Source organism: Gopherus evgoodei, unplaced genomic scaffold, assembly GCF_007399415.2.
Source record: "Gopherus evgoodei ecotype Sinaloan lineage unplaced genomic scaffold, rGopEvg1_v1.p scaffold_51_arrow_ctg1, whole genome shotgun sequence".
Classification (NCBI taxonomy): domain Eukaryota; kingdom Metazoa; phylum Chordata; order Testudines; family Testudinidae; genus Gopherus; species Gopherus evgoodei.
This window is the reverse complement of record NW_022060072.1, coordinates 1,198,117-1,224,697: the sequence shown is the minus strand read 5'-3', so window position 1 is coordinate 1,224,697 and position 26,581 is coordinate 1,198,117. Positions and strand designations below refer to the sequence as shown.

General features: G+C 68.0%; 1 protein-coding gene across 2 annotated transcripts; it reads left to right on the top strand.

Annotated features, from left to right (window-relative positions):
- The first annotated feature begins 2,333 nt into the window (after nt 1-2,333).
- On the top strand, nt 2,334-26,316 carry CAMTA2 (calmodulin binding transcription activator 2). 2 transcript variants are annotated; one of them, XM_030546950.1, is made up of 23 exons: nt 2,334-2,405; nt 4,781-4,890; nt 5,460-5,563; nt 6,047-6,114; nt 6,227-6,362; nt 7,407-7,478; nt 8,350-8,503; nt 8,742-8,882; nt 9,647-10,518; nt 10,628-10,754; nt 11,142-11,276; nt 16,961-17,079; nt 18,779-18,957; nt 19,042-19,120; nt 19,626-19,890; nt 19,993-20,306; nt 21,135-21,325; nt 21,599-21,830; nt 22,412-22,483; nt 22,701-22,721; nt 25,010-25,203; nt 25,408-25,482; nt 25,750-26,316. In XM_030546950.1, the coding sequence occupies exons 2-23, from the start codon at nt 4,860-4,862 to the stop codon at nt 25,811-25,813; spliced, it is 3,645 nt and encodes a 1,214-aa protein (XP_030402810.1). In that variant the 5' UTR covers nt 2,334-2,405; nt 4,781-4,859; the 3' UTR covers nt 25,814-26,316. The 2 variants fall into 2 exon arrangements, with proteins under 2 accessions (XP_030402810.1, XP_030402811.1); XM_030546951.1 differs by lacking the exon at nt 22,701-22,721.
- The last annotated feature ends 265 nt before the right edge of the window (nt 26,317-26,581 follow it).

The following is a 26,581-nucleotide window of genomic DNA, read 5'->3' as shown; positions in this document are numbered from 1 at the left end:
TTCCAGGTCACGCAGCGGTTCAGTGGCAGAAACCTGGCAGCCTGGCTACCAGGCCAGTGTCGCTACCCACTGGGGCATGCTGCCTTTCTCCCCACTCTTGCTTTTTGCTTGTTCAAGGTCTGAGTCCCTCCTCCGCGGAGGGGCCCGTGCTCCAGCGCTGACGTGAAGGTGGACGTGGTGCGGAGGGCGAGTGACCCTTTCAGAACCCGGCCCGTCCATGCACCATCCAAGGCCCGAGAGCAAAAGAGCAGGGCCAGGTTTCTCCTCGGGGCTGCAAACGATAATGGCCCAAGATTTCCCGTTCGCAAGGCCTCGCTGTCTCCCGAGCTGCTCCGCGGGGGCTAAAGAAAGTGATCCCAGCATCAAAGGAGGGTTCGGTTTAATTTATGAGCGGTGGAGATACCTGTTTTCAACGCTATCATGGATTTACCCTGGGGAAACGCAGATCAGCATCCTCTCGTTCGAACTCTGGCTCCAGCCCAATGTTCGCCTGAACGAGCCACCTGGGGTGACCAGATGTCCTGATTTTATAGGGACAGTCCAATATTTGGGGCATTTTCTTATATAGGCTCCTATTACCCCCCCCCAACCTGTCCCAATTTTTCACATTTGCTGTCTGCTCACCCTAGATCCACCTCTGCCCAGAGTGCCCGGAGCAGGCCGCGAGGGTGGGGGATTTGAACGGGGGGGCCGCTTTGGTTTCCAGGTGGCAGGGTGTGGTGAGAACGGCCCATCCTGGGCCACGCTGACCTTCCGGGAGGACTCGTACGTCTAAATCACTTGTGTGGTTTTGAAAACGCGGCCAGCCATCCGTTCCCCGCCGTAAAATGAGAATCCTCGGGTTCTCCCCTGCCTTGCTCCTCCACATCCTGCTCTTCCTGGCAGGGTCTGTTCCTGGCTATGTGGCTGTGCCGTGCCCGGCACAAGGGGGTCCCCGATCTCAGTTGGGGCTCTGGGCAGCACCCACAAAGTCAGGCAGGCAGGGCAGTTGGGATTGCAAACAAAAATTCAGCCGTGCCTTGATGAGGATGTGAAATGCCTGCTGCTGTGCAGGGCTAGCGTCCCGGAGGATCCAGGAACGCGAGTTTCCAGCTCAATCCCTGCAGAGAGGGGCAAATTCCCTACAGAGAACCATACGCTGCAGTCCATACGGCTGGGTCCCAGAGAGACCCACGTGCCGCGGTCTATACGGCTGGGCCCCATAGAGAACCATACGCCACGGTCCATAAGGCAGGCCCCACAGAGAACCATATAACTGTGGTCCATATGGCCAGGCCCCACAGAGAACCACGCACCGCGGCCCGTACGGCCGGCCCCATAGAGAACCACACATCATGGTCCATACGGCTGGCTCCACAGAAAACAACGCACCACGGTCCATAAGGTGGGCCCCATAGAAAACCATACACTGGGGTCCCTATGGCCAGGCCCCATAGAGAACCATATGCTGCAGTCCATATAGCTGGGCACCATAGAGAACAAGGCGCCACGGTCCATATGGCCGGGCCCCACACACACCCACGCGCCACGGCGGCAGGCCCCATAGAGAACCATGCCCTGTGGTCCATACAGCCGGACCCCATAGAGAACAAGGTGCCGTGGTCCATACAGCCGGGCCCCATAGAGAACGAGGTGCCGTGGTCCATACGGCCGGGCCCCATAGAGAACAAGGTGCCGTGGTCCATACGGCCGGGCCCCATAGAGAACAAGGTCCACACGCCTGGGCCCTATAGAGAACCATGCCCTGTGCTCCATACAGCCGGACCCCACAGAGAACAAGGCGCCGTGGTCCATACGGCCGGGCCCCATAGAGAACAAGGTCCACACGCCTGGGCCCTATAGAGAACCATGCCCTGTGCTCCGTACAGCCGGACCCCATAGAGAACAAGGTGCCGTGGTCCATACGGCCGGGCCCCACAGAGAACAAGGTGCCGTGGTCCATACAGCCAGGCCCCACAGAGAACAAGGTGCCGTGGTCCATACGGCCGGGCCCCATAGAGAACAAGGTGCCATGGTCCATACGGCCGGGCCCCATAGAGAACAAGGTCCACACGCCTAGGCCCTATAGAGAATCATGCCCTGTGGTCCATACAGCCAGATCCCATAGAGAACAAGGTGCCGTGGTCCATACGGCCGGGCCCCATAGAAAACAAGGTCCACACGCCTGGGCCCTATAGAGAACCATGCGCCGCTGTCCACAGAGCCAGGCCCCACAGAGACCCCCCGCCCCCCGGTCCATACGGCGCTATAGCGCCCGCCCCGCGGCTCGGCTCCGCCCCCCGGCGCACGGCGCCCCGCCCCCCGTGCGCGCTGCGCTCACACGCAGCGGGCGGCGGGGCCGGGGCTGGGGCTGCGCGGGGCGATGGCGGCCGGCGGCGCGGGCGGAGGCGGCGGAGCCCCGGCAGGTACCGGCCCGGGGGGGGGCCCGATCCCCGCGCGCGGGGGGGCTGATGCATGCGGGGGTGTGGGGCAGCGCGCGGGGGGGCTGGTGCATGCGGGGGTGTGGGGCAGCGCGCGGGGGGGCTGGTGCATGCGGGGGTGTGGGGCAGGGCGCAGGTGGGCTGGTGCATGGTGGGGGTGTGGGGCAGGGCGCGGGGGGGCTGGGGCAGGATGCGGGGGGGGCTGGTGCGTGCTGGAGGTGTGGGGCAGGGACAAGGTGCGGGAGGGCTGGTGTATGCTGGGGGGGCTGTGGGGCAGGGAGGGGCTGATGGGGGCAGGTGCATTGGGGGGCTTGTGGGGGGGTCTGTGAGGCAGAGAGGGGCTGCTGGGGCTGTGGGGGAAGCAGGTGGATGCTGTGTGGGGGGGTGGTTCTGTGGGGCAGGGAGGAGCTGGTAGGGGTGTGGGGGGCAAGGTACATGCTGGGGTTGTGGGGGGGGTCTGTCAGACAGCAGGAGGCTGCTGGGGCTGTGGGGGGCAGGTGGATACTGGGGGTGTGGCAAAGTGTGGGGCACCAAAGGGCTGGTGGGGGGCAGGGAGAGGCTGGGGGTGTGGGGGCAGCTGCGTGCTGTGGGTGTGGGAAGCTGTGAGGCAGAGAGGGGCTGATGGGGTTTGTGGGGACAGGTCGATGCTGGGGGTCTGCAGCTGTTGGTGACGGGGGCAGGGGATGCTGGTCAGTGGGGATCTGTGGGGCTGGAGGTGGGGGGCACTGGAGCCGTGTGTTGGGCACGGACCCTCCCCCCAGCCAGGATAGGGGCGCGTGTGGTGGAAACGCCAGGGGATGCTGTGCCCTGCCAGAAACCCTGTGACACCCCCCCCGGGATCCCCCCATAGACCCCTTGCCCAGTGCGGAGCTTCAGTAGGGGAGTGGGGGCTGGTGGGTCAGAGTGGGGGGGGCTGGGAGCCCGGACTCCTGGGTTCTCTCCCCAGCTCTGGGAGGGGAGTGGGGGCTGGTGGTTAGAGCAGGGGGGCTGGGAGCCGGGACTCCTGGGTTCTCTCCCCGGCTCTGGGAGGGGAGTGGGGGCTGGTGGGTTAGAGCAGCGGGGGCTGGGAGCCAGGACTCCTGGGTTCTCTCCACGGCTCTGGGAGGGGAGTGGGGGCTGGTGGGTTAGAGCAGGGGGGGCTGGGAGCCAGGACTCCTGGGTTCTCTCCCCGGCTCTGGGAGGGGAGTGGGGGCTGGTGGTGAGAGCAGGGGGGCTGGGAGCCAGGACTCCTGGGTTCTCTCCCCAGCTCTGGGAGGGGAGTGGGGGCTGGTGGGTCAGAGCAGGAGGGGCTGGGAGCCAGGACTCCTGGGTTCTCTCCCCAGCTCTGGGAGGGGAGTGGGGGCTGGTGGATCAGAGCAGGGGGGCTGGGAGCCAGGACTCCTGGGTTCTCTCCCCGGGCTGGGAGGGGCTTTCCTCTTCCCGGCCTGTTGTCGAGTGGCTTTCCCGGGGTTCCTCGGTGACCCAGCCCGAGTCACTTCCCCTTGGCTCGGCTCCCGGGGGGGCAGAAACCTCCTTGCATTTGGGCCGGGAAGGGGCCGGCCTGAACCCTGTGGCTGGCGGCTCGTTAAAATGGCAACAGCTCGGGGCCGAGGGCAGAGTCTGCCACTAGAAACCTCCCACCTCCTAGGATCTCAAAGCACAGGGCTCCCAGGCCCCCCCCCCCGCTCTGACCCACCAGCCCCCACTCCCCTCCCAGAGCCGGGGAGAGAACCCAGGAGTCCTGGCTCCCAGCTCCCACTGCTCTAACCCACCAGCCCCCACTCCGCTCCCAGAGCCAGGGAGAGAACCCAGGAGTCCTGGCTCCCAGCCCCCCCTGCTCTAACCACCAGCCCCCACTCCCCTCCCAGAGCCGGGGAGAGAACCCAGGAGTCCTGGCTCCCAGCCCCCCCTGCTCTAACCCACCAGCCCCCACTCCCCTCCCAGAGCCGGGGGAGAACCCAGGAGTCCTGGCTCCCAGCCCCCCTGCTCTGACCCACCAGCCCCCACTCCCCTCCCAGTGCTGGGGAGAGAACCCAGGAGTCCTGGCTTCCAGCTCCCCCTGCTCTGACCCGCCAGCCCCTACTTCTCTCGCAAAGCTCAGCGCCGGGCGAGGGGTCCCTGGGTAACCAGCCGCCCCGCCCCAGAGGTGGGCGTATCTCAGCACCGGGGGAGGGGTCCCTGGGTAACCAGCCGCCCCGCCCCAGAGGTGGCCGCATTCCACGTGGCAGTAGTTGGACCAACGAGCACTGTGTGGCGGGTGGACGGAGGTGACAGCTTGGGGGGGATGTGGGGAGGCCAGGCTGGATGGGGCCAGGGGGGGACGGGACGGGTTGTGCCCTGGCTGTGAGTGAATCTGAGTCCTGCTGCTCTTCCGTTGCCAGGTCTGAGCCGTTCCCCTGCGCGCCGTGAGATGAGCCCCCCAGGCCCGGAGCTCTAGTCAGCCAGCACCAGGCCCCGACCATGAATAACAAGGAAACCACAGAGCTCTCCGGTGAGTCCCCCCTCGCCCGCCCGCCTTCCCTCCGAGCCGGGGAGAGAACCCAGGTGTCCTGGCTCCCAGCCCCCCTTGGTCTCACCCACCAGCCCCCACTCCCCTCCCAGAGCCGGGGAGAGAACCCAGGCGTCCTGGCTCCCAGCCCCCCTGCTCTGACCCACCAGCCCCCACTCCCCTCCCAGAGCCGGGGAGAGAACCCAGGAGTCCTGGCTCCCAGCCCCCCTGCTCTCACCCACCAGCCCCCACTCCCCTCCCAGAGCCGGGGAGAGAACCCAGGAGTCCTGGCTCCCAGCCCCCCTGCTCTAACCACCAGCCCCCACTCCCCTCCCAGAGCCAGGGAGAGAACCCAGGAGTCCTGGCTCCCAGCCCCCCTGCTCTAACCACCAGCCCCCACTCCCCTCCCAGAGCCGGGGAGAGAACCCAGGAGTCCTGGCTCCCAGCCCCCCCTGCTCTCACCCACCAGCCCCCACTCTCCTCCCAGAGCCGGGGAGAGAACCCAGGAGTCCTGGCTCCCAGCCCCCCCAGCGCTGTCTCCGCTACCTGATTGTCGCTCTCCCTGTCCGCAGAGAAGAGCCACCACTTGAAGCTTTTCCTGCCCAAGAAGCTGGTGGAGTGTCTGCCCAAATGCCCTGCTCTCCCCAAGGAGCGACTGCGCTGGAATACCAACGAGGTGGGGAATGGGGCAGGGGCCTGTCCCCTCTGGGGGGCGCCGGCTCCCACCCAGCCGCAGGGCAGGGACTGGCTGGCTCAGGGGGGCAGGGAATGGGGCAGGGGCCTGTCCCCTCGGGGGGGCGCCGGCTCCCACCCAGCCGCAGGGCAGGGACTGGCTGGCTCAGGGGGGTGGGGAATGGGGCAGGGGCCTGTCCCCTCGGGGGGGCGCCGGCTCCCACCCAGCCGCAGGGCAGGGACTGGCTGGCTCAGGGGGGCAGGGAATGGGGCAGGGGCCTGTCCCCTCTGGGGGCCGCCGGCTCCCCCACCGGCCCCAGGGCAGGGACTGGCTGGCTCAGGGGAGCGGGAATGGGGCAGGGGCCTGTCTCGTTTGAAGCGAGTGGTTGGCCAGGAGCCCTGTCTCTGCCCCATTGGCTGGGGTGGGGGGCACAGGAAGGGGGCTGCCGGGGGCCCATCCTGACCCGCGGGTGCTGGCGTGTTGCAGGAAATCGCCTCCTATCTCATCACCTTCGAGCGGCACGAGGAGTGGCTGTCCTGCGCCCCCAAGACCCGGTGAGCGGCCGGCGGGGCAGGGGGCTGGGACGAGCGGGAGGCAGGGGAGGGACGGGGTAGATCTGTCGGGGGGGGGCTCCGTGGCTCCCCATGTGACCCCCCCCGGTGCCAGCCCCCAGAACGGCTCCATCATCCTGTACAACCGGAAGAAGGTGAAGTACCGCAAGGACGGCTACTGCTGGAAGAAACGCAAGGACGGCAAGACCACGCGGGAGGACCACATGAAGCTGAAAGTTCAAGGGATGGAGGTAGGCTGGGGGGCGGGGCCTGGGGGCGGGGGGCGGGGCCGTGGTGGTGGGTTGGGTCAGGGGGTGGGACCTGGGTGGTGGTGGGGTGGGGCCTGAGAGCAGGGGGCGGGGTCGTGGGGGTGAGGTGGGGCCTGGGGGCAGGTGGCAGAGCTGTGGTGGTGGGATGAGGGAAGGGGGCGGAGCTTTGGTGGTGGGGGTGGGACCTGGTGGCAGGGAGCGGGGCCTTGGTGGTGATGGGGTGGGGCCTGGGACCAGGGGGCGGGGCCTTGGTGGTGATGAGGTGGGGTCTGGGACCAGGGGGCGGGGCCTTGGTGGTGGTTGGGTGGGGCCTGGGGGCAGGGGGCGGGGCCTTGGTGGTGGTGAGGTGGGGCCTGGGAGCAGGGGGCAGGGCCTTGGTGGTGGTTGGGTGGGGCCTGGGGGCAGGGGGCGGAGCCGTGGTGGTGGGGTGGGGCCTGGGGGCAGGGGGCAGAGCTGCGGTGGTTGGGTGGGGCCTGGGGGCAGGGGGCGGAGCCATGGTGGCAGGGCCTGGGGCAGGGGGCGGAGCCGTGGTGGTGGGGTGGGGCCTGGGGCAGGGGGCGGAGCTGTGGTGGTAGGGTGGGGCCTGGGGGCAGGGGGCGGATCCATGGTGGCAGGGCCTGGGGCAGGGGGCGGAGCTGTGGTGGTGGGGTGGGGCCTGGGGGCAGGGGGCGGAGCCATGGCAGGGCCTGGGGCAGGGGGCGGAGCCATGGTGGTGGGGTGGGGCCTGGGGGCAGGGGGCGGAGCCGTGGTGGCAGGACTGGGGGCAGGAAGGAGGAGAGAGGAGCTGGGGCCGGGTCACAGCTGTAGGGTGCGAGGTCTGGAACAGGGCAAGGGGGCTGTGGGGCAGGCTGGAGTCTGGGGGGCAGTGCCCCTAGAGCTGGGTGGGTGGGCAGACGGTGGGGGGCTGGCTGCCCCTCAGGAGCTGGCAATGGGGCGCCAGTGTGAGCAGGACCCACTGCACGTTTGAGGGGGGCCCCAGCTCCTCCCCCTCCAGTGCTGAGCATCCCCCCCCCCGTGTCCCCACAGTGTCTCTACGGCTGCTACGTCCACTCGTCCATCGTCCCCACATTCCACCGCCGCTGCTACTGGCTGCTGCAGGTACCGGGGGGGGGCTGGCTGGGGGGGGCCTCAGGGTAAAGCACCAAAAACCAAGCTGCTAAGGCTCTGAACAGAGATCCTGTGGGTCTCGCAAGGTCCTGCCCCCCCTGCTCTGACCCACCAGCCCCCACTTCCCTCCCAGAGCCGTGGGGAGAACCCAGGAGTCCTGGCTCCCAGCCCCCCTGCTCTAACCCACCAGCCCCCACTCCCCTCCCAGAGCCAGGGAGAGAACCCAGGAGTCCTGGCTCCCAGCCCCCCTGCTCTGACCCACCAGCCCCCACTCCCCTCCCAGAGCTGGGAGAGAACCCAGGAGTCCTGGCTCCCAGCCCCCCTGCTCTGACCACCAGCCCCACTCCCCTCCCAGAGCCGGGGAGAGAACCCAGGAGTCCTGGCTCCCAGCCCCCCTGCTCTAACCACCAGCCCCCACTGCCCTCCCAGAGCCGGGGAGAGAACCTAGGAGTCCTGGCTCCCAGCCCCCCTGCTCTAACCCACCGGCCCCCACTCCCCTCCCAGAGCTGGGGAGAGAACCCAGGAGTCCTGGCTCCCAGCCCCCACTCCCCTCCCAAAGCCGAGGAGAGAACCCAGGAGTCCTGGCTCCCAGCCCCCCCGCTCTGACCCACCAGCCCCCACTCCCCTCCCAGAGCCGGGGAGAGAACCCAGGAGTCCTGGCTCCCAGCCCCCTGCTCTAACCACCAGCCCCCACTCCCCTCCCAGAGCCGGGGAGAGAACCCAGGAGTCCTGGCTCCCAGCCCCCCTGCTCTAACCACCAGCCCCCACTCCCCTCCCAGAGCCGGGGAGAGAACCCCGGCGTCCTGGCTCCCAGCCCCCCCGAGGGCGGGACTCCGGTGTCCTGACGCCCCCGCCCCCGCAGAACCCCGACATCGTGCTGGTGCACTACCTGAACGTGCCGGCGCTGGAGGACTGCGCCAAGCTCTGCGGGCCCATCCTCTGCTCCATCAACAGCGACCGCAGGGAGTGGCTGAAATGGTCGAAGGAGGAGCTGGTGACGCAGCTCAAACCCATGTGTAAGGAGGGGGCGCCGGGGGGGCCTGCTGGGGGGAGAAGGGCCCCAGCGGGGGGGGGGGGGGAGCTGTGGGGCAGGTGAAGGGCTGTCCCACTGACAGGGGCACCCCCAGTCCGCACGGGGACCACTCTCGGCGTGATCTGGGAGTCCGTGACAGCAGGGCAGCCCCCAGTGGGCTGGGGGTGAGGGGGGCCAGCTGGGCCGCTCCCCCCCCCGCCAAGTCTCTCTGTCCTCCAAAGTTCACGGGATAAAGTGGAGCTGCAGCAACGGGAACGGGACCACGGAGTTCTCCATCGAGCAGCTGGTGCAGCAGATCCTGGAGAGCCACCAGGCCAAGCCCCCGCCACGCACCCACGCCTGCCTCTGCAGCAGCAGCCTCGGTCGGTGCCTGCGCCCACCCCAAGAGAACCCAGGAGTCCGGGCTCCCTGCCCCCCGTCTCTAACCCCCATCCCCAGAGCCGGGGAGAGAACCCAGGAGTCCGGGCTCCCAGCCCCCCTTCTGTAACCCACCAGCCCCCACTCCCAGAGCCGGGGAGAGAACCCAGGAGTCCTGGCTCCCAGCCCCCCTGCTCTGACCCACCAGCCCCCACTCCCCTCCCAGAGCCGGGGAGAGAACCCAGGAGTCCTGGCTATGAGCCCCCCTGCTCTGACCCACCAGGCCCTGCTCCCCTTCCAGAGTCGGTCCCACGGTGGGATCCCATCTCTCCCTTTGGCTCCTGGGTGGGGGGGGGCAGCAGTGCTCCCTAGTGACGGATGGGGGGCACTGCTGCCATGAACCTGCGAACTGCTCCATCCCTGCCCCCCATGTGCCCAGAGCCGCCCTCCCCTTCCCCATGCGGGGCAGCTCCCCTGGTGCCGTGTGAGTGGGGGGGGTGGGGAGCAGAGGCTGCTGTCCGGGGGTGGGGTAGGTGCTGGAGACCCACAGCCTCTCTCCGTCTGTCTCCTAACCTCACCATCTCGCTGTCCAGCCGTCCGTCCATCCCTCCCCACTCCCACCCATGGCCCACCCCTCTGTACCCCCGCGGCCCTGCTGTCTGTCCATCCGGCCCCCCACCGCGCTGCTGTGTGTCCGTCCCACCCCCGCGGCCCCGCTGTCTGCCCCCCGCCCGCCCGTCCCCTCACGTTGTGTCTGTCTGTCCCGCAGGCAGCCCGGGGCACGTCCCGCACAAGTGCAGCAGCACGAAGCACCGCATCATCTCCCCGAAGGTGGAGGCCCGGCCCTGCCCGGCCCCGGCCCTCCCCGAGCCGCCGCGCCTGGCCGAACCCAAGCTGGAACCGGAGCCGGCGCCGGCTAAACCCGACCGGAAGCAGCCCCCGGCGCCCGCCGAGCCCCCGTCCTCCTCCCCGGACGCCCCCCGGCCCTCGCCCACGGTGGCCCTGTCCGTGGGGCTGCCCGGCAGCGCCGTCCTGGTGGTGACCAGCCCGGAGAAGCCGCTGGCCCTCACGCCCAGCCAGCACCTGGTGGCGGGCGACCCGCCGGGCCTGGCCCTGCTGCCGGGCCCCGGGCTGGTCCTGTCGCAAAACCTGGAGGCCAGCATGGAGACCGGGGAGGCCGGCTCGGGCGCCTTCGACCCCGACTGCTTCCTCAACAGCCCCGCCCGGGGCCAGACCTACGGGCGCCGGCCCCCGGAGCCGGCCCCCCCCGGCAACCGCTTCTTCATCCAGGACGACGGGGGGGCGCCAGGGCGGGGGGGCGGCCGGGCCCCCGCCGGGGAGACGCCCATGGAGATGGGGGGAGCCCGGCCGGGCGGTGGAGCCGGGGAGCACCTGCCGGACGAGCTCTACTCCATCATCCCCACGGGGGCGGGAGGGGGGCCGGACCTGCCCTTCGGCCTCTCCCTCGACAGCCTCATCTCCGAGCTCATGACGGAGGGGGCTGGGGCCGCAGAGGGGAGCAGGCCCCCGCATCCGGCCCTGCCCGACGCCCCCGGCGAGGCCGCCCCCCCAGAGGGCTTGGCAGCCCCGGAGCCGCTGGTCACCATCACCGACTTCTCACCGGACTGGTCCTACCCCGAGGCGAGCAGGGCTATGGGGAGGGTGAGATGTGCTAGGATCGGGGCCCCCAACCCCGAGGGCCCTGTCCCCTCCGCCCACGCCCCCCCGTTAACCCCTGGTTTCCCTGCAGGGCGGCGTCAAGGTGCTGATCACGGGACCGTGGACGGAGGAGACGGATTCCTACACCTGCCTCTTCGACCGGCTGGCCGTGCCGGCCGCACTCATCCAGACAGGGGTCCTGCGCTGCTACTGCCCCGGTACGGGGCGGGGAATGGGGTAGGGGCCTGTCCCCCCTGGGGGGCGCCGGCTCCCACCCGGCCCCAGGGCAGGGACTGGCTGGCTCAGGGGGGCAGGGAATGGGGCAGGGGCCTGTCCCCTCTAGGGGGCGCCGGCTCCCACCCGGTCCCAGGGCAGGGACTGGCTGGCTCAGGGGGGCAGGGAATGGGGCAGGGGCCTGTCCCCTCTAGGGGGCACTGACTCCCACCGGCCCCAGGGCAGGGACTGGCTGGCTCAGGGGGGCGGGGAATGGGGCAGGGGCCTGTCCCCTCTAGGGGGCGCCGGCTCCCACCCGGCCCCAGGGCAGGGACTGGCTGGGGGGGGAGTGGCTCGTGCTGCCCCCTCTCACTGCCCCCTTCCTCCCGTAGCCCACGAGGCCGGGGTGGTGGCCCTGCAGGTGGCCTGCGATGCCCGGATCGTCTCCACCTCGGTGCTGTTTGAGTACCGGGGCCGCGGGTTCCTGGCGCTGCCCAGCACCCAGCTGGACTGGCTGTCCCTGGACGGTGAGTGGGGCGCCGGGTTGGGGTAAGGGGAGACTGTGGGGCTGGGAGCCAGTGTGGATGGTTTTCAGGGAGTGGGGGAAGCAGTATGGGGGGGGGAGGAGAGATTGTGGGGTGCGAGCCTTGGGGCCTATGGCAGCAGCATGTGTGGGACACCCCGAAATTCATCGCGAACGGCCACAGAGCTGTCTCCCGCCCCCGCCACTCCTCCCAGTTTCCAGAGGGTTGGAGGGAGGAGGCAGAGTTGGGAGCCAGGACTCCTGGGTTCTCTCCCCGGCTCTGGGAGGGGAGTGGGGGCTGGTGGGTCAGAGCAGGGGGGCTGGGAGCCAGGACTCCTGGGTTCTCTCCCCGGCTCTGGGAGGGGAGTGGGGGCTGGTGGATTAGAGCAGGGGGGCTGGGAGCCAGGACTCCTGGGTTCTCTCCCCGGCTCTGGGAGGGGAGTGGGGGCTGGTGGGTTAGAGCAGGGGGGGCTGGGAGCCAGGACTCCTGGGTTCTCTTCCCCAGCTCTGGGAGGGGAGTGGGGGCTGGTGGGTTAGAGCAGGGGGGCCTGGGAGCCAGGACTCCTGGGTTCTCTCCCCGGCTCTGGGAGCGGGGTGGGGGCTGGTGGGTCAAGGCAGGAGGTGAGCAGAGATTCCTGGGGTCCATCCCCCCCCAGTGCCAGCCAGAAGGCGAGAGCTCGTCCAGGTAGCCAGCAGGTGGCAGCACTGCTGTCCTGCGTAGCTGATCTCAGCCAGCTGGTGTATGCGGTGGGGGAGGACGGGGTGGGGGGGGGTTGGGGGTGAGGGGCGTGGGAAGGTAGCAGGTCACAGATATGACACCCCGGGAATGTGTGTATAGAGCAGCTGGGTCGGATGTAACAGGCCCTGACAGAATTTCCTGCTCCAAAAAGGGGGGAGATCCCTTCCCGGTGCTGAGATGCAGCCACCTCTGGGGCGGGGCAGCTGGTTACCCAGGGACCCCTCCCCCGGTTCTGCGATGCCCCCACCTCTGGGGCAGGGTGGCTGGTTACACAGGGACCCATGGCCCGGTGCTGAGATGCGCTCGCCTCTGGGGTGGGGCGTGGCCAGTTTCTGACAGCAGCGGTGCACCAGAGTTTAGGACAGGAAGTGAAGACGAGGGGTCTGTGTGAGTGAAACTGCCGCTGGGAGGCCTGGATTTACTTTCAGGTCTGGTGGGAAGTCCTGGGGCGATGGGGCTGGCACCGAGTATGGGGGTGTGCCCCCTGCCCCACAGCACCCCCTGCGATCCCTCTTCTGCCCCTGCTGGGTGATTGCACTGGGGAGGGAGGGAGGGAGCCTGAGTGAGGGGGCAGCTGGGTGCTCGGCCGTGGGTCCCAGATGAGCCAGGTGGGGTGTGCATGGGGGTGACAGAGATGCCAGGGGACTGACACCCCCGCCCCTGGGAGCAAAGTTACATGGGGCAGACAGGAGGAGGTGTGGTATGGGCCCCCTGTCCTCCCCCTTCTGTCTGGGGAGAGAACCCAGGAGTCCTGGCTCCCAGCCCCCCCTGCTCTGACCCACCAGTCCCCACTCCCCTCCCAGAGCCGGGGAGAGAACCCAGGAGTCCTGGCCCCCAGATGCCCAACTCTGCCCCACTCCCTGGTGAGTGGAAGGATCCCTGATGCGGTGGCCGGGTGCCCACCCTGGCCCCTACCCGTGGGGTGGGATTTCCAGCGGGGGTGGGACTGGGGACCCAGTTTCCAGGACTGAGAGTCAGCAGCCCCAGAATACCCCAGCCGGCCGTAAGGAGACACCTGGGTTTGTTCCGACGCTGCCCGTGACGCGGTGGGGCTGGGAGGGTGTCCCTGGAGAATCCCCCACACACAGCGTCCTGGGGCATGGCCCCATCCTGAGGTGTGAACCCCAGAGTCCGGGCTGAGCTCCCTGGAAACCCGCCCTGGGAATGGAGACGGGCTTCTGAAATAGTGGCCGTGCTCCACCCCAGAATGAGTTGCAGCTTCATCCCGGGCGAGGGGTCCCTGTGTCACCAGCTGCCCTGCCCCAGAGGTGGGCGCATCTCAGCGCCGGGCGAGGGTCCCTGGGTAACCGGCTGCCCCGCCCCAGAGCTGGGCGCATCTCAGCGTTGGGCGAGGGGTCACTGGGTAACCGGCTGCCCTGCCCCAGAGGTGGGAGCATCTGAGCTCTGGCTGAGGCCATGAGTCCTGCTTCCCCTAGAGCCGGGGAGAACCCAGGAGTCCTGGCTCCCAGCCCCCCTGCTCTAACCCACCAGCCCCTACTCCCTTCCCAGAGCCGGGGAGAGAACCCAGGAGTCCTGGCTCCCAGCCCCCCTGCTCTGACCCACCAGCCCCCACTCCCCTCCCAGAGCCGGGGAGAACCCAGGAGTCCTGGCTCCCAGCCCCCCTGCTCTAACCCACCAGCCCCTACTCCCTTCCCAGAGCCAGGGAGAACCCAGGAGTCCTGGCTCCCAGCCCCCCTGCTCTGACCCCCCAGCCCCCACTCCCCTCCCAGAGCCGGGGAGAGAACCCAGGAGTCCTGGCTCCCAGCCCCCCCTGCTCTGACCCACCAGCCCCCACTCCCCTCCCAGAGCCGGGGAGAGAACCCAGGAGTCCTGGCCCCCAGCCCCCCCTGCTCTGACCCACCAGCCCCCACACCCCTCCCAGAGCCGGGGAGAGAACCCAGGAGTCCTGGCTCCCATCTTCCCTCCTCCCCATACTGAGATCGCAGACGCCCAGTACCACGTCCTTCCCCCCCAACATCCCCCGACACCTGCGCACACAGTCACACCCCACACAATTGCAGTCCCTACTCCTGGACACCTGTGAACATCGTCACACACACCCCCCCCAATATCACACCCTCCCGCACCCCCCCGCCCCCCACAACCACACGGACACGCCGCACGATCACCCAGGCAGGACGGGGTTAACAGCTGCCCTGCTGTTGCTGTTGGGGGGGGAGGCCCCCCCTCCCTGTAGATATTTTGGTCCCATTGAGAGCTGGGCGGGGGGATGGGGGGCAGAGCACAGCCGGCTGGGCTGCAGGAGGGAGACGGGCAGACGCCCAGGGGTTGGGGGGGATCCCCCTGCCCCCCCGGGAGATGTTAATGCCTTGGGGAAGTTTTGGGGGAGCGGTTGGTTCTTTCCCGTGCCGTGGGGACCCAGGAGTCCTGGCTGGTAATTCCACCCCACTCCTCTCTTGGCCCCACCCTATCCCCCACATGCATGTGGGGCGAAGCCCCCCTCGCCTCCCCGATCCCTGTCAGCAAACTCCTGTTCGCGCAGGGAGCTGGCCCTCCCGGCCTCTCTGCCCAGAGCTATGGAGAAGGAAGGTACCGGGACTGGGGGCAGGGGGTCCGTGGGGGCCAGGGCACCAGCAAACCCCAATGCTCCGACTGTGGGCTGGGGGGCTGTCTGGGGAGTACCAGGGTGGGTTGGGAAGGGGAGTATGGGGCTGGATTGTGCGGGGCAGCGGGGGGAGGAATGGGCCTGGATTGTGGGGTGAACCAGGGGGAGGGATGTGGCAGGATTGCGGGGGGCAGCGGGGGGAGGATGGGCTGGAATGTGGGGTGCACTGGGGGGCTGGGGTTGGGATGGGTGTAGATTGTAGGGTGCACCAGGGGGGAGGGATGCGGCTGGATTGTGGGCGGCAGTGGGGGGAGGGATGCGGCAGGATAGCGGGGGGAGAATGGGCTGGAATGTGGGGTGCACTGGGGGGCTGGGGCTGGGATGGGTGTAGATTGTAGGGTGCACCAGGGGGGAGGGATGCGGCTGGATTGTGGGCGGCAGTGGAGGGAGGGATGCGGCAGGATTGCGGGGGGCAGCGGGGGGAGAATGGGCTGGAATGTGGGGTGCACTGGGGGGCTGGGGCTGGGATGGGTGTAGATTGTAGGGTGCACCAGGGGGGAGGGATGCGGCTGGATTGTGGGCGGCAGTGGGGGGAGGGATGCGGCTGGATTGTGGGGGGCAGCGGGGGGAGGATGGGCTGGAATGTGGGGTGCACTGGGGGGCTGGGGCTGGGATGGGTGTAGATTGTAGGGTGCACCAGGGGGGAGGGATGCGGCTGGATTGTGGGCGGCAGTGGGGGGAGGGATGTGGCAGGATTGCGGGGGGCAGCGGGGGGAGGATGGGCTGGAATGTGGGGTGCACTGGGGGGCTGGGGCTGGGATGGGTGTAGATTGTAGGGTGCACCAGGGGGGAGGGATGCGGCTGGATTGTGGGCGGCAGTGGGGGGAGGGATGCGGCAGGATTGCGGGGGGCAGCGGGGGGAGGATGGGCTGGAATGTGGGGTGCACTGGGGGGCTGGGGCTGGGATGGGTGTAGATTGTAGGGTGCACCAGGGGGGAGGAATGCGGCTGGATTGTGGGCGGCAGTGGGGGGAGGGATGTGGCAGGATTGCGGGGGGCAGCGGGGGGAGGATGGGCTGGAATGTGGGGTGCACTGGGGGGCTGTGGCTGGGATGGGTGTAGATTGTAGGGTGCACCAGGGGGGAGGGATGCGGCTGGATTGTGGGCGGCAGTGGGGGGAGGGATGCGGCAGGATTGCGGGGGGCAGCGGGGGGAGGATGGGCTGGAATGTGGGGTGCACTGGGGGGCTGGGGCTGGGATGGGTGTAGATTGTAGGGTGCACCAGGGGGGAGGGATGCGGCTGGATTGTGGGCGGCAGTGGGGGGAGGGATGCGGCTGGATTGTGAGGAGCAGCGGGGGAGGAATGGGGTGGATTGTGGGAGGTGCAGGGGGTGGATGGGGACCTATGGGGGGTGGGGGCAGGCTGGATGGAGGTGCCTGAGGACAGAGCCACAGGCTGGGAATGCCCCCCCCAGCACAGCACGCCCCGTGACCCCCCTTGCTCCACTCCCAGCTGGGGGGTGACTTGGCTCTGCCCTTCCCATCCTGGGGGTGGGTCTCAGCGCAGGGCTGGGGGGCTGGAGGGGGGTGGTGCTGACAGGCTAATCCACCCGCTAGGCTGATTAGCTGCCCCGCCCCGTCCCACTGGCCTCAGAAATTAACCAGGCTAATCTCGAGGCACAGCAGGGTCGCTCCGCTCAGCCGCTGGCCCGGACACCTGGGTTCTCTGCCTGGCTCTGGGAGGGGAGTGGGGGCTGGTGGGTCAGAGCAGGGGGGGCTGGGAGCCAGGACTCCTGGGTTCTCTCCCTGGCTCTGGGAGGGGAGTGGAGGCTGGTGGATTAGAGCAGGGGGGGCTTGGAGCCAGGACTCCTGGGTTCTCTCCCCGGCGCTGGGAGGGGAGTGGGGGCTGGTGGTTAGAGCAGGGGGGCTGGGAGCCAGGACTCCTGGGTTCTCTCCCTGGCTCTGGGAGGGGAGTGGAGGCTGGTGGATTAGAGCAGGGGGGGCTGGGAGCCAGGACTCCTGGGTTCTCTCCCCGGCTCTGGGAGGGGAGTGGGGGCTGGTGGGTCAGAGCAGGGGGGGCTGGGAGCCAGGACTCCTGGGTTCTCTCCCCGGCTCTGGGAGGGGAGTGGGGGCTGGTGGGTCAGAGCAGGGGGAGCTGGGAGCCAGGACTCCTGGGTTCTCTCCCCGGCTCTGGGAGGGGAGTGGGGGCTGGTGGGTCAGACGGGGGGGCTGGGAGCCAGGACTCCTGGGTTCTCTCCCCGGCTCTGGGAGGGGAGTGGGGGCTGGTGGGTCAGAGCAGGGGGTCCGGAAGCCAGGACTCCTGGGTTCCAGCTCTGGCACAGGGAGGGGGTGTCATGTGTCTCACGCACGCCCCCTGCCCCCAGATAACCAGTTCAGGATGTCGATCCTGGAGCGCCTGGAGCAGATGGAGAAGCGGATGGCAGAGATGACGGCATCCTCCCAGCAGCAGCGAGGGGCCGCGGGGGAGACCCCCCACACGCAGGTGAGATCCCCTCGGGGCCCGGATTCTCCCAGGAGAGAGTCGCTGGGGCTGGGTTATTATGGTAGGGTCTCCTGGGAGGTATTTCGATGTGTTTGTTATTGTAGGGTCTCTCAGGAGGACTGGTGCAGATGCGTTTTTCTCAGGTGTTCTGGGGGAGGCTGGGGTTTGAATAGCTCGGGTCAGTTACTGTGTAAAGCCCCCGGGAGTGCCAGGGGCTGGGAACCAGGACTCCTGGGTTCTCTCCCTGGCTCTGGGAGGGGAGTGGGGGCTGGTGGTTAGAGCAGGGGGGCTGGGAGCCCAGACTCCTGGGTTCTCTCCCTGGCTCTGGGAGGGGAGTGGGGGCTGGTGGGTTAGAGCAGTGGGGGCTGGGAGCCAGGACTCCTGGGTTCTCTCCCCGGCTCTGGGAGGGGAGTGGGGGCTGGTGGGTCAGAGCAGGGGGCTGGGAGCCAGGACTCCTGGGTTCTCTCCCTGGCTCTGGGAGGGGAGTGGGGGCTGGTGGGTTAGAGCAGTGGGGGCTGGGAGCCAGGACTCCTGGGTTCTCTCCCCGGCTCTGGGAGGGGAGTGGGGGCTGGTGGGTCAGAGCAGGGGGCTGGGAGCCAGGACTCCTGGGTTCTGTCCCCGGCTCTGGGAGGGGTGTGGGGGCTGGTGGGTTAGAGCAGGGGGGGCTGGGAGCCAGGACTCCTGGGTTCTGTCCCCGGCTCTGGGAGGGCATTGGGGGCTGGTGGGTCAGAGCAGGGGGGCTGGGAGCCAGGACTCCTGGGTTCTCTCCCCGGCTCTGGGGGGGGAGTGGAGGCTAGTGGGTCAGAGCAGGGGGGCTGGGAGCCAGGACTCCTGGGTTCTCTCCCCGGCTCTGGGAGGGGAGTGGAGGCTGGTGGGTCAGAGCAGGGGGGCTGGGAGCCAGGTTCCCCTGCACCCTCCCTACACTCACCCCCACATGTCCCCAGGGTCCTGCTCGGCCTCCACCGTCAGCCCTTGGCCCCCCCGCTCTGCCCAGCTTGACGTCACTCCCCCCTTGAGCCCTTATCTGTGTTGCTATTTCGGGGGCCCCGTCCCGAGGGGGGTTAATTTTAGCCGGGTGGCGGCAGCGCGGCTCGGGTTTCGCGGGGCTGGGCTCGCTCCGGGGCGAGGTGGGGGGATTACAGAGGCATTTTCCAGCCTGCCGGGCCAGGGCAGGCCAGGCATTCTTTCCAGCCTGAGCGAGGGGAAAATTGAGACGGGGGGGGCCACAAGGGGTTCGCAGGGGGCAGATGGCCATAGAGACTTTTTGCCCAGCGCTGAGGTGCAGCCACCTCGGGGGCGGGGCGGCCATTTGCCCAGGGTCCCCTTGCCCGGCGCTGAGATGCGGCCACCTCTGGGGCAGGGCGGCCGGTTACGCAGGGACCCCTCGCCCGGCGCTGAGATGCAGCCACCTCTGGGGCAGGGTGGCCGGTTACGCAGGGACCCCTCGCCCAGCGCTGAGATGCAGCCACTTCTGGGGCGGGGTGGCCGGTTACGCAGGGACCCCTCGCCCAGCGCTGAGATGCGCCCACCTCTGGGGCGGGGTTGCCGGTTACGCAGGGACCCCTCGCCCAGTGCTGAGATGCAGCCACTTCTGCGGTGGGGCGGCCGGTTACCCAGGGACCCCTCGCCCAGCGCTGAGATGCGCCCCCCTCTGGGGCGGGGCGGCCGGTTACCCAGGGATCCTGCGCTCTCCCCACAGGCTGCCTCGGACTCCTTCGAGGAGCGGATCGTGGCCCTGTGTGAGAAGATGATGTCTCGCTCGTCCTGGCTCCACTCCGACACCCTGGTCCATGACATCAGTTTCCGGGGCATGACCCTGCTTCACCTGGCAGCCGCCCAGGGCTATGCCCGGCTCATCGAGACGCTCATCAAGTGGCGGTGAGTTCCCCAGGCCGGCGCATGGCCGGGTGGGGGGAGCCCCGACCTGTTCTCCGCCCCTTAACGCTTGGGATTTGTCTGCAGGAACCTCAGTGCCGAGAGCCTCGATCTGGAGCAGGAAGTGGACCCCCTGAACGTCGACCACTTTTCCTGCACCCCCCTGGTGAGGGGGGCCCCCAGGCTGGGAGGATTTGGGGGGACAGGCCTCAAGGGGAGGGATGTGTGGGTGACCCTGCTCATCCCCCTGCCCCACAGCGCCCCTTAATGCTGCCCTGGGGCCAGCCCTGCCTGCCAGGGGAGAGCGCCCCCTGCTGATCCCCCACCCTCCCCTCCCCACAGCGCCCCCTAGCGCCGCCCTAGGGCCAGTCCTGCCTGCCAGGGGAGAGCGCCCCCTGCTGACCCCCCTGCCAAGCTCCCCGCCCCACAGCGCCCCCTAGCGCCGCCCTGGGGCCAGCCCTGCCTGCCAGGGGAGAGCGCCCCCTGCAGAGACCCCAACCCCTCTCCCTGCCCCACAGCGCCCCCTAGTGCCGCCCTGGGGCCACCCCACTGCCAGGGGAGAGCGCCCCCTACTGAGCCCTCCCCCGCTCCCTGCCCCACAGCGCCCCCTAGTCTCCCCCCACTCCCTGCCCCACAGCGCCCCCTAGCACTCTGCTCTCTGCCCCCCACAGATGTGGGCCTGTGCCCTGGGCCACCTGGATGCGGCCCTGCTGCTGTACCGCTGGAACGGCCGGGCCCTCTCCATCCCGGACTCGCTGGGCCGGCTGCCCCTGGCCGTGGCCTGCTCCCGGGGCCACGTGGCCCTTGCCGCCCGCCTGGAGGAACTGCAGCGCCAGGAGCCGAGCCCCGAGGGCGCCACGGACAAGGGCTGGGGGCCGCCCCGCCCGGCCGAGGGTCTGCGCATCCCCTCCCCGCTCTCCGCCAGCCCCGACACAGGTACCGCGCCGCCCCCCAGGGCATAGGGAGTCGGGAGGGGTTAGGGGGCCGGTCCCCCCCCCCCCCCCCCGCTCGCTGACGCCCCCCTGTCCCTCGCCCCAGGGCTCAGCACAGTGAGCAGCGTCTCCTCGCCCTCAGAGCTCTCGGATGGCTCCGGCTCCGGCTCCGTCACCTCGGCCTACTCCAGCGCATCGGCCCTGCGCGACTCGCCCGCCGGCAGCCCTGAGCCCGAGGCTGCCATGGACTTCGGACCGCCCCCTGAGGGCTGGTACCTGCGGGACCCCCCCAGCCCGCCCGGCCTGCACTGCTCCCCCCGCTTCTTCATGGACTACGAGGGGCCCCCCGAGCGGGAGCTGCTGACTTATGGGGAGAACGCGGAGAACGAGGGGTACCTGCCGGCCACCGACGTGCTCCAGGTACTTGGGGGGCAGGCTTGGGGACTTTGTGGGGGGATGGGCTGTGAAGGGGGGGCACCCTCCTCCCTGTGGTAAAGAAGGAAACAGAGGCAAATTGACTGGCCTCAAGTCACTAGCAGGGAGAGAACCCAGGAGTCCTGGCTCCCAGCCCCCCCTGCTCTAACCACCAGCCCCCACTCCCTTCCCAGAGCCAGGGAGAGAACCCAGGAGTCCTGGCTCCCAGCCCCCCCTGCTCTAACCCACCAGCCCCCACTCCCCTCCCAGAGCTGGGGAGAGAACCCAGGAGTCCTGGCTCCCAGCCCCCCTGCTCTAACCACCAGCCCCCACTCCCCTCCCAGAGCCGGGGAGAGAACCCAGGAGTCCTGGCTCCCAGCCCCCCCTGCTCTAATCACCAGCCCCCACTCCCTTCCCAGAGCCGGGGAGAGAACCCAGGAGTCCTGGCTCCCAGCCCCCCTGCTCTAACCCACCAGCCCCCACTCCCCTCCCAGAGCTGGGGAGAGAACCCAGGAGTCCTGGCTCCCAGCCCCCCTGCTCTAACCCACCAGCCCCCACTCCCCTCCCAGAGCTGGGGAGAGAACCCAGGTGTCCTGGCTGCCCCCCTGCTCTAACCCACCAGCCCCCACTCCCCTCCCAGAGCCAGGGAGAGAACCCAGGAGTCCTGGCTCCCAGCCCCCCCTGCTCTGACTCACCAGCCCCCACTCCCCTCCCAGAGCCGGGGAGAGAACCCAGGAGTCCTGGCTCCCAGCCCCCACTGCTCTGACCCACCAGCCCCCACTCCCCTCCCAGAGCCGGGGAGAGAACCCAGGTGTCCTGGCTGCCCCCCTGCAGGTGGACATGATCACGCTGGCGAAGCAGATCATTGAGGCGACACCCGAGCACATAAAGCAGGAGGGTTTCAGCTCTGCGGCCGAGGTGCCGCTGCGGGAGCGAAGCGGGAACATGGGACTGAGTGAGACCATGTCCTGGCTGGCCAGCTACCTGGAGAACGTGGACCAGCTGCCCAGCGGCTCCCAGCACAGGTACCGGCCTGGCCGGCTCCCGGGGGGCAGGGAATGGGGCAGGGGCCTGTCCCCTCTGGGGGGCGCTGGCTCCCACCAGGCCCCAGGGCGGGGACTGGCTGGCTCGGGGGCAGGGAATGGGGCAGGGGCCTGTCCCCTCTGGGGGGCGCCGGCTCCCCCCCGGCCCCAGGGCAGGGACTGGCTGGCTCAGGGGGGCAGGGAATGGGGCAGGGGCCTGTCTTCGCTAGGGGTACTGGGATGGCTGGGGTCTCTCTCATGGCCCGTGCCCCCCAGGCCCGCGTCCTCGTCCCGGGTGTGTCTCAGTGCCCTGCAGGCCCCGCTGGGGGAGCTGCCCTTCGACCGGCTGCCCCCGGCCCCCACAGCTGCCAGCTGGGCCGAGTTCCTCAACGCCTCGGCCAACGGGAAGATGGAGAGCGAGTTCGCGCTGCTGACGCTGTCCGACCACGAGCAGCGGGAGCTCTACGAGGCCGCTCGCGTCATCCAGACGGCCTTCCGCAAGTACAAGGTACCCCCGGGCCCCCCGGCAACAGGCGTCTGCCCCCAGCGATGGGCATGCGCCCCCTCCCTCCTTCATCCTCTACCTATGGGAATCCTGCACCCTTCCCTGGCTGCTGCTCACTTCCTCCGCAACAGGGATCCCCATGGCAACAGGCATCTCCATGTGTGGTCCCCTGGCAACTGGGAAGTCCCCATGGAAACAGGCATCTCCATGTGTGGTCCCCTGGCAACTGGGAAGTCCCCATGGCAACAGGCATCTCCATGTATGGTCCCCTGGCAACTGGGAAGTCCCCATGGCAACAGGCATCTCCATGTGTGGTCCCCTGGCAACTGGGAAGTCCCCATGGCAACAGGCATCTCCATGTGTGGTCCCCTGGCAACTGGGAAGTCCCCATGGCAACAGGCATCCCGGTGTCTCTAGTACTGTCCCCTGGCAACAGGGAATTCCCCATGGCAACAGACATCACCCCCCCTTATCACTGTGCCCAGCAACAGGATAGCCCTCCCCCACATCTTGCCGTCCCTGGGTGCCGGGGACCTGGCTCCCCAGCTCCGTCTCTGACCCCCGTCACGCCCCTCTTCCCCCAGGGCCGCCGGCTGAAGGAGCAGCAGGAGACGGCGGCGGCTGTGATCCAGCGATGTTACCGCAAGTATAAGCAGGTAAGGCCCAGATGGGGGCCCCCCCGTGCTGCCCTTCTGGGGGCCCCGAGGTGGGGGGCTGCCCTGGGAGCTATAGGCCTGCCAGCCACGTCACCCCCCAAGCAGGGCTGGAGCCTGGCGCCCGTGTGAGCCGCATCCGTTGGGCCTCGGCCCGGGACCCTCTTCCCCCCCCCCCCCCCGCCCTGCTAACCCGCCTCTTCTCTCTCTGTCTCACAAGCTCACATGGATCGCCCTGAAGGTAACAAGTGGGGGGGGGGGGGGGCTTGGGTGACCCTGTGGGGAATAGGGGGCTGGGGTGGGGTGGGGTCGGGTCTCCAGGCTGGGGTGGGGATGGGGAGACTCTGATTGCAGGGAGGTGTGTGAGCTGCTAGTTCTCTCCCCGGCTCTGAGAGGGGAGCAGGGGCTGGTGGGTTAGAGCAGGGGGGGCTGGGAGCCAGGACTCCTGGGTTCTCTCCCCGGCTCTGGGAGGGGAGCAGGGGCTGGTGGGTCAGAGCAGGGGGGCTGGAACCCAGGACTCCTGGGTTCTCTCCCCGGCTCTGGGAGGGGAGTGGGGGCTGGTGGGTCAGAGCAGGGGGGGCTGGGAGCCAGGACTCCTGGGTTCTCTCCCTGGCTCTGGAAGGGGAGTGGGGGCTGGTGGGTCAGAGCAGGGGGGCTGGGAGCCAGGATTCCTGGGTTGTCTTCCTGGCTCTGGGAGGGGAGTGGGGGCTGGTGGTTAGAGCAGGGGCAGCTGGGAGCCAGGATTCCTGGGTTCTCTCCCCGGCTCTGGGAGGGGAGTGGGGGCTGGTGGGTCAGAGCAGGGGCGGCTGGGAGCCAGGATTCCTGGGTTCTCTTCCTGGCTCTGGGAGGTGTTGCCTGATTTATAAGATTAATAATAATAATTTGGACACTGGGTTTTTGACTCACCAATCCGTGTAATTAGAAGACAATGAGGTTCTTGTCCTGAATCAGGCTCCATTGAATTTCCAGAGGACCCTGCGGGGTGTGACAGGAAGCCCCCACTGACACAGATGTGGCCTTAAAGACTTTTTCCTAAGATAAAATGAAGCAGTGACGAAATGGGAAAATAATCCCAGTTACTAAGTTACAGCTGTTTTCCTGCTAGCCAAGAGGTACATGGGGGACTATGGTATTTCAGACCCCAAAGCTTTGGTTCATAGACACTCCCCCTTCCTCGATAACCCGGTGGGGGGAGAGACAGGCCCAGCCTCGCCTCTGGCCCTGCAGCTTCCCCAATCCTTGAGCGAGAAGCTGGAGTGATGAGCCGGCGACGCTAACATAGAGTTTATGTAACTCACCTCAGCCTAAAATCAAACCCGAATCCCCACAACGAAGAACCGTGTCCCCTTGGGCCATAGACCGGTGAAGAAAAGCCTCTCCGGCGAGGTGGGTCCCCGCTTTCGTAGGGCAGAGGTGCCGGAAATCCGTCCTCCTCCGCTCAGACGTCATTCCTCACCCAGAGCAATGTCAGGATCCCCTTACTCCCCAGGCTGGCGTGTTGGCACGTGTTGACGTGTACAGACGTGTTAATGACTATTCGATCATATACACACACACACAGGCTATTTTGGGGCTCTCGGTTCTTTTCTGTTAAGTCTGAGGGTACAGACGTGCAACCCCCCCGTGCCATTCTCCCAGTGTCTGGCTGTTGAGGTGAAAGGGACCTGACACAGATGCTAACTTTGCCATGGCTTAACATGCAGTATGTGGCCTTGGATTACAGCTGAACTGACGTTAATATAAATCTATAAACCTATTACAATAAACCAAATATATATATGCAAGCAGGTTAATCTTATAGGCTACAGAGAAGCAGCGGGGGCTGGGAGCCAGGACTCCTGGGTTCTCTCCCCGGCTCTGGGAGGGGAGTGGGGGCTGGTGGTTAGAGCAGGGGGAGCTGGGAGCCAGGGCTGGTGTGTTGGAGCAGGGGGAGCTGGGAGCCAGGACTCCTGGGTTCTCTCCCCGGCGCTGGGAGGGGAGTGGGGGCTGGTGGGTTAGAGCAGTGGGGCTGGGAGCCAAGACTCCTGGGTTCTCTCCCCGGCTCTGGGAGGGGAGTGGGGGCTGGTGGTTAGAGCAGGGGGGCTGGGAGTCAGGACTCCTGGGTTCTCTCCCCGGCTCTGGGAGGGGATGGGGGCTGGTGGGTTAAAGCAGGGGGGCTGGGAGCCAAGACTCCTGGGTTCTCTCCCCGGCTCTGGGAGGGGAGTGGGGGCTGGTGGTTAGAGCAGGGGGGCTGGGAGTCAGGACTCCTGGGTTCTCTCCCTGGCTCTGGGAGGGGAGTGGGGGCTGGTGGGTCAGAGCAGGGGGGGCTGGGAGCCAGGACTCCTGGGTTCTCTTCCCGACTCTGGGAGGGAAGTGGGGGCTGGTGGGTTAGAGCAGGGGGAGCTGGGAGCCAGGACTCCTGGGTTCTCTCCCCGGCTCTGGGAGAGAAGTGGGGGCTGGTGGGTTGGAGCAGGGGGAGCTGGGAGCCAGGACTCCTGGGTTCTGTCCCCGGCGCTGGGTTCCCCGGCTGACCGCACTGCTCCCCCGCAGTACGCCCTGTATAAGAAGATGACGCAGGCGGCCATTCTGATCCAGAGCAAGTTCCGCAGCTACTACGAGCAGAAGAAGTTCCAGCAGAGCCGCCGGGCGGCGGTTCTCATCCAGCAGTACTACCGCAGCTACAAGGAGTATGAGAAGCTGAAACAGGGGCACCGGGCCTCCGCCGCCATGCAGCAGAAGATGAAGTAGGGGCCCGGACACCTGGGTTCTCTCCCCGGCTCTGGGAAGGGGGTGGGGCTGGTGGGTTAGAGCAGGGGGGGCTGCTCCCCCATCACCACTGGCTCCTGTCACCTCTCTGGCTATGAAAAGATCCCACCGATCTAGGTGGCATTGGCTGGGGCTGCCTCACCCCAGAGGTGGCTGCATCTCAGCACCGTCTCTCTCCCCAGGGGCACTTTCCTCACCAAGAAGCAGGACCAGGCTGCCCGTAAGATCATGCGGTTCCTGCGTCGCTGCCGGCACAGGTATCGCGGCCTGGGGGGGTGGTGAGGGGGTGGCCAAGGATGGGTGGGGGCGCCCCCTCAGAGGGATGGCGCAGGAGGAGTGGGACATCTGGCTCATTGTAGGGGATGGTGGGTGCGGTGGGATGAAAGGTAGGAGGGTGCACGGATGTCTGTGCTCCCAGGGCTGGAATCAGGATGTGGGAGACACCCCATGGGGTGGGATTGACGTGTTGGGGGGTCATTGGGAACCCCCCCACATTACCTCCCATTTCTCTGTGCCCCCCACAGGATGAAGGAACTGAAGCAAAGCAAAGAGGTGGAAAGTGTACAGAAGCGAGGTCTGGCCACTTAGCGCTGTCCCCCTCTGCCCCCCCTGCTGCGCCCCCTCCCCTTTCTGTGGCCCGCCAAAGCCTGGGGCAGCTACGCCGGGAACCCAGGCATCCGGGGCCGGCCGCCCCCACCTTCGTTCCCCTTCTGAAACTGTGACGACGGAGTCTTAACCCCCGGTGGCGACGGAGTGTGGCCTCTTCTGGGGGGGTGTCCGGGGCCCCCTTGTCTTAACGATTGTGCAATAGCGGCTGGAGGGAAGTGGATTTGGGGGGGCAGCCTGGCTCGCCACACACACACCAAGGGGGCTCCCCTGAGTTGGCTTGAAGGGGATGGTGCAGCCATGCCGGGTGGGGGGGGTCTCTTCAGAACAGAGATATCATCGGTTGTACCCCCATATCCCTCCCCTGCCCCCTTCATTTCACTGGATCTTTGTGCCAAGTTACCCCTGCCCGGGCGGCAGACCCCCCCTTCTCTAACCCACCAGGCCCCACTCCCCCCCCCATATCTCTCCCCGGCTCTGGGAGGGGAGTGGGGGCTGGTGGGTCAGAGCAGGGGGGGCGGGGAGTCAGGGCTCCTGGGTTCTCTCCCCGGCTCTGGGAGGGGAGTGGGGGCTGGTGGGTCAGAGCAGGGGGGGCGGGGAGTCAGGGCTCCTGGGTTCTCTCCCCGGCTCTGGGAGGGGAGTGGAGGCTGGTGGGTTAGAGCAGGGGGGGCTGGGAGCCAGGACTCCTGGGTTCTCTCCCCGGCTCTGGGAGGGGAGTGGGGGCTGGTGGGTTGGAGTGGTGGGGTGCGT

Excerpts from the sequence above, each read along its gene's own strand:
- CAMTA2 (XM_030546950.1), top strand. The coding sequence starts at position 4,860 with ATGAATAACAAGGAAACCACAGAGCTCTCCG. Across the intron at positions 4,891-5,459 it reads GGAAACCACAGAGCTCTCCG|AGAAGAGCCACCACTTGAAG; the intron begins GTGAGTCCCCCC and ends CCCTGTCCGCAG. Across the intron at positions 25,483-25,749 it reads CTGCGTCGCTGCCGGCACAG|GATGAAGGAACTGAAGCAAA; the intron begins GTATCGCGGCCT and ends TGCCCCCCACAG.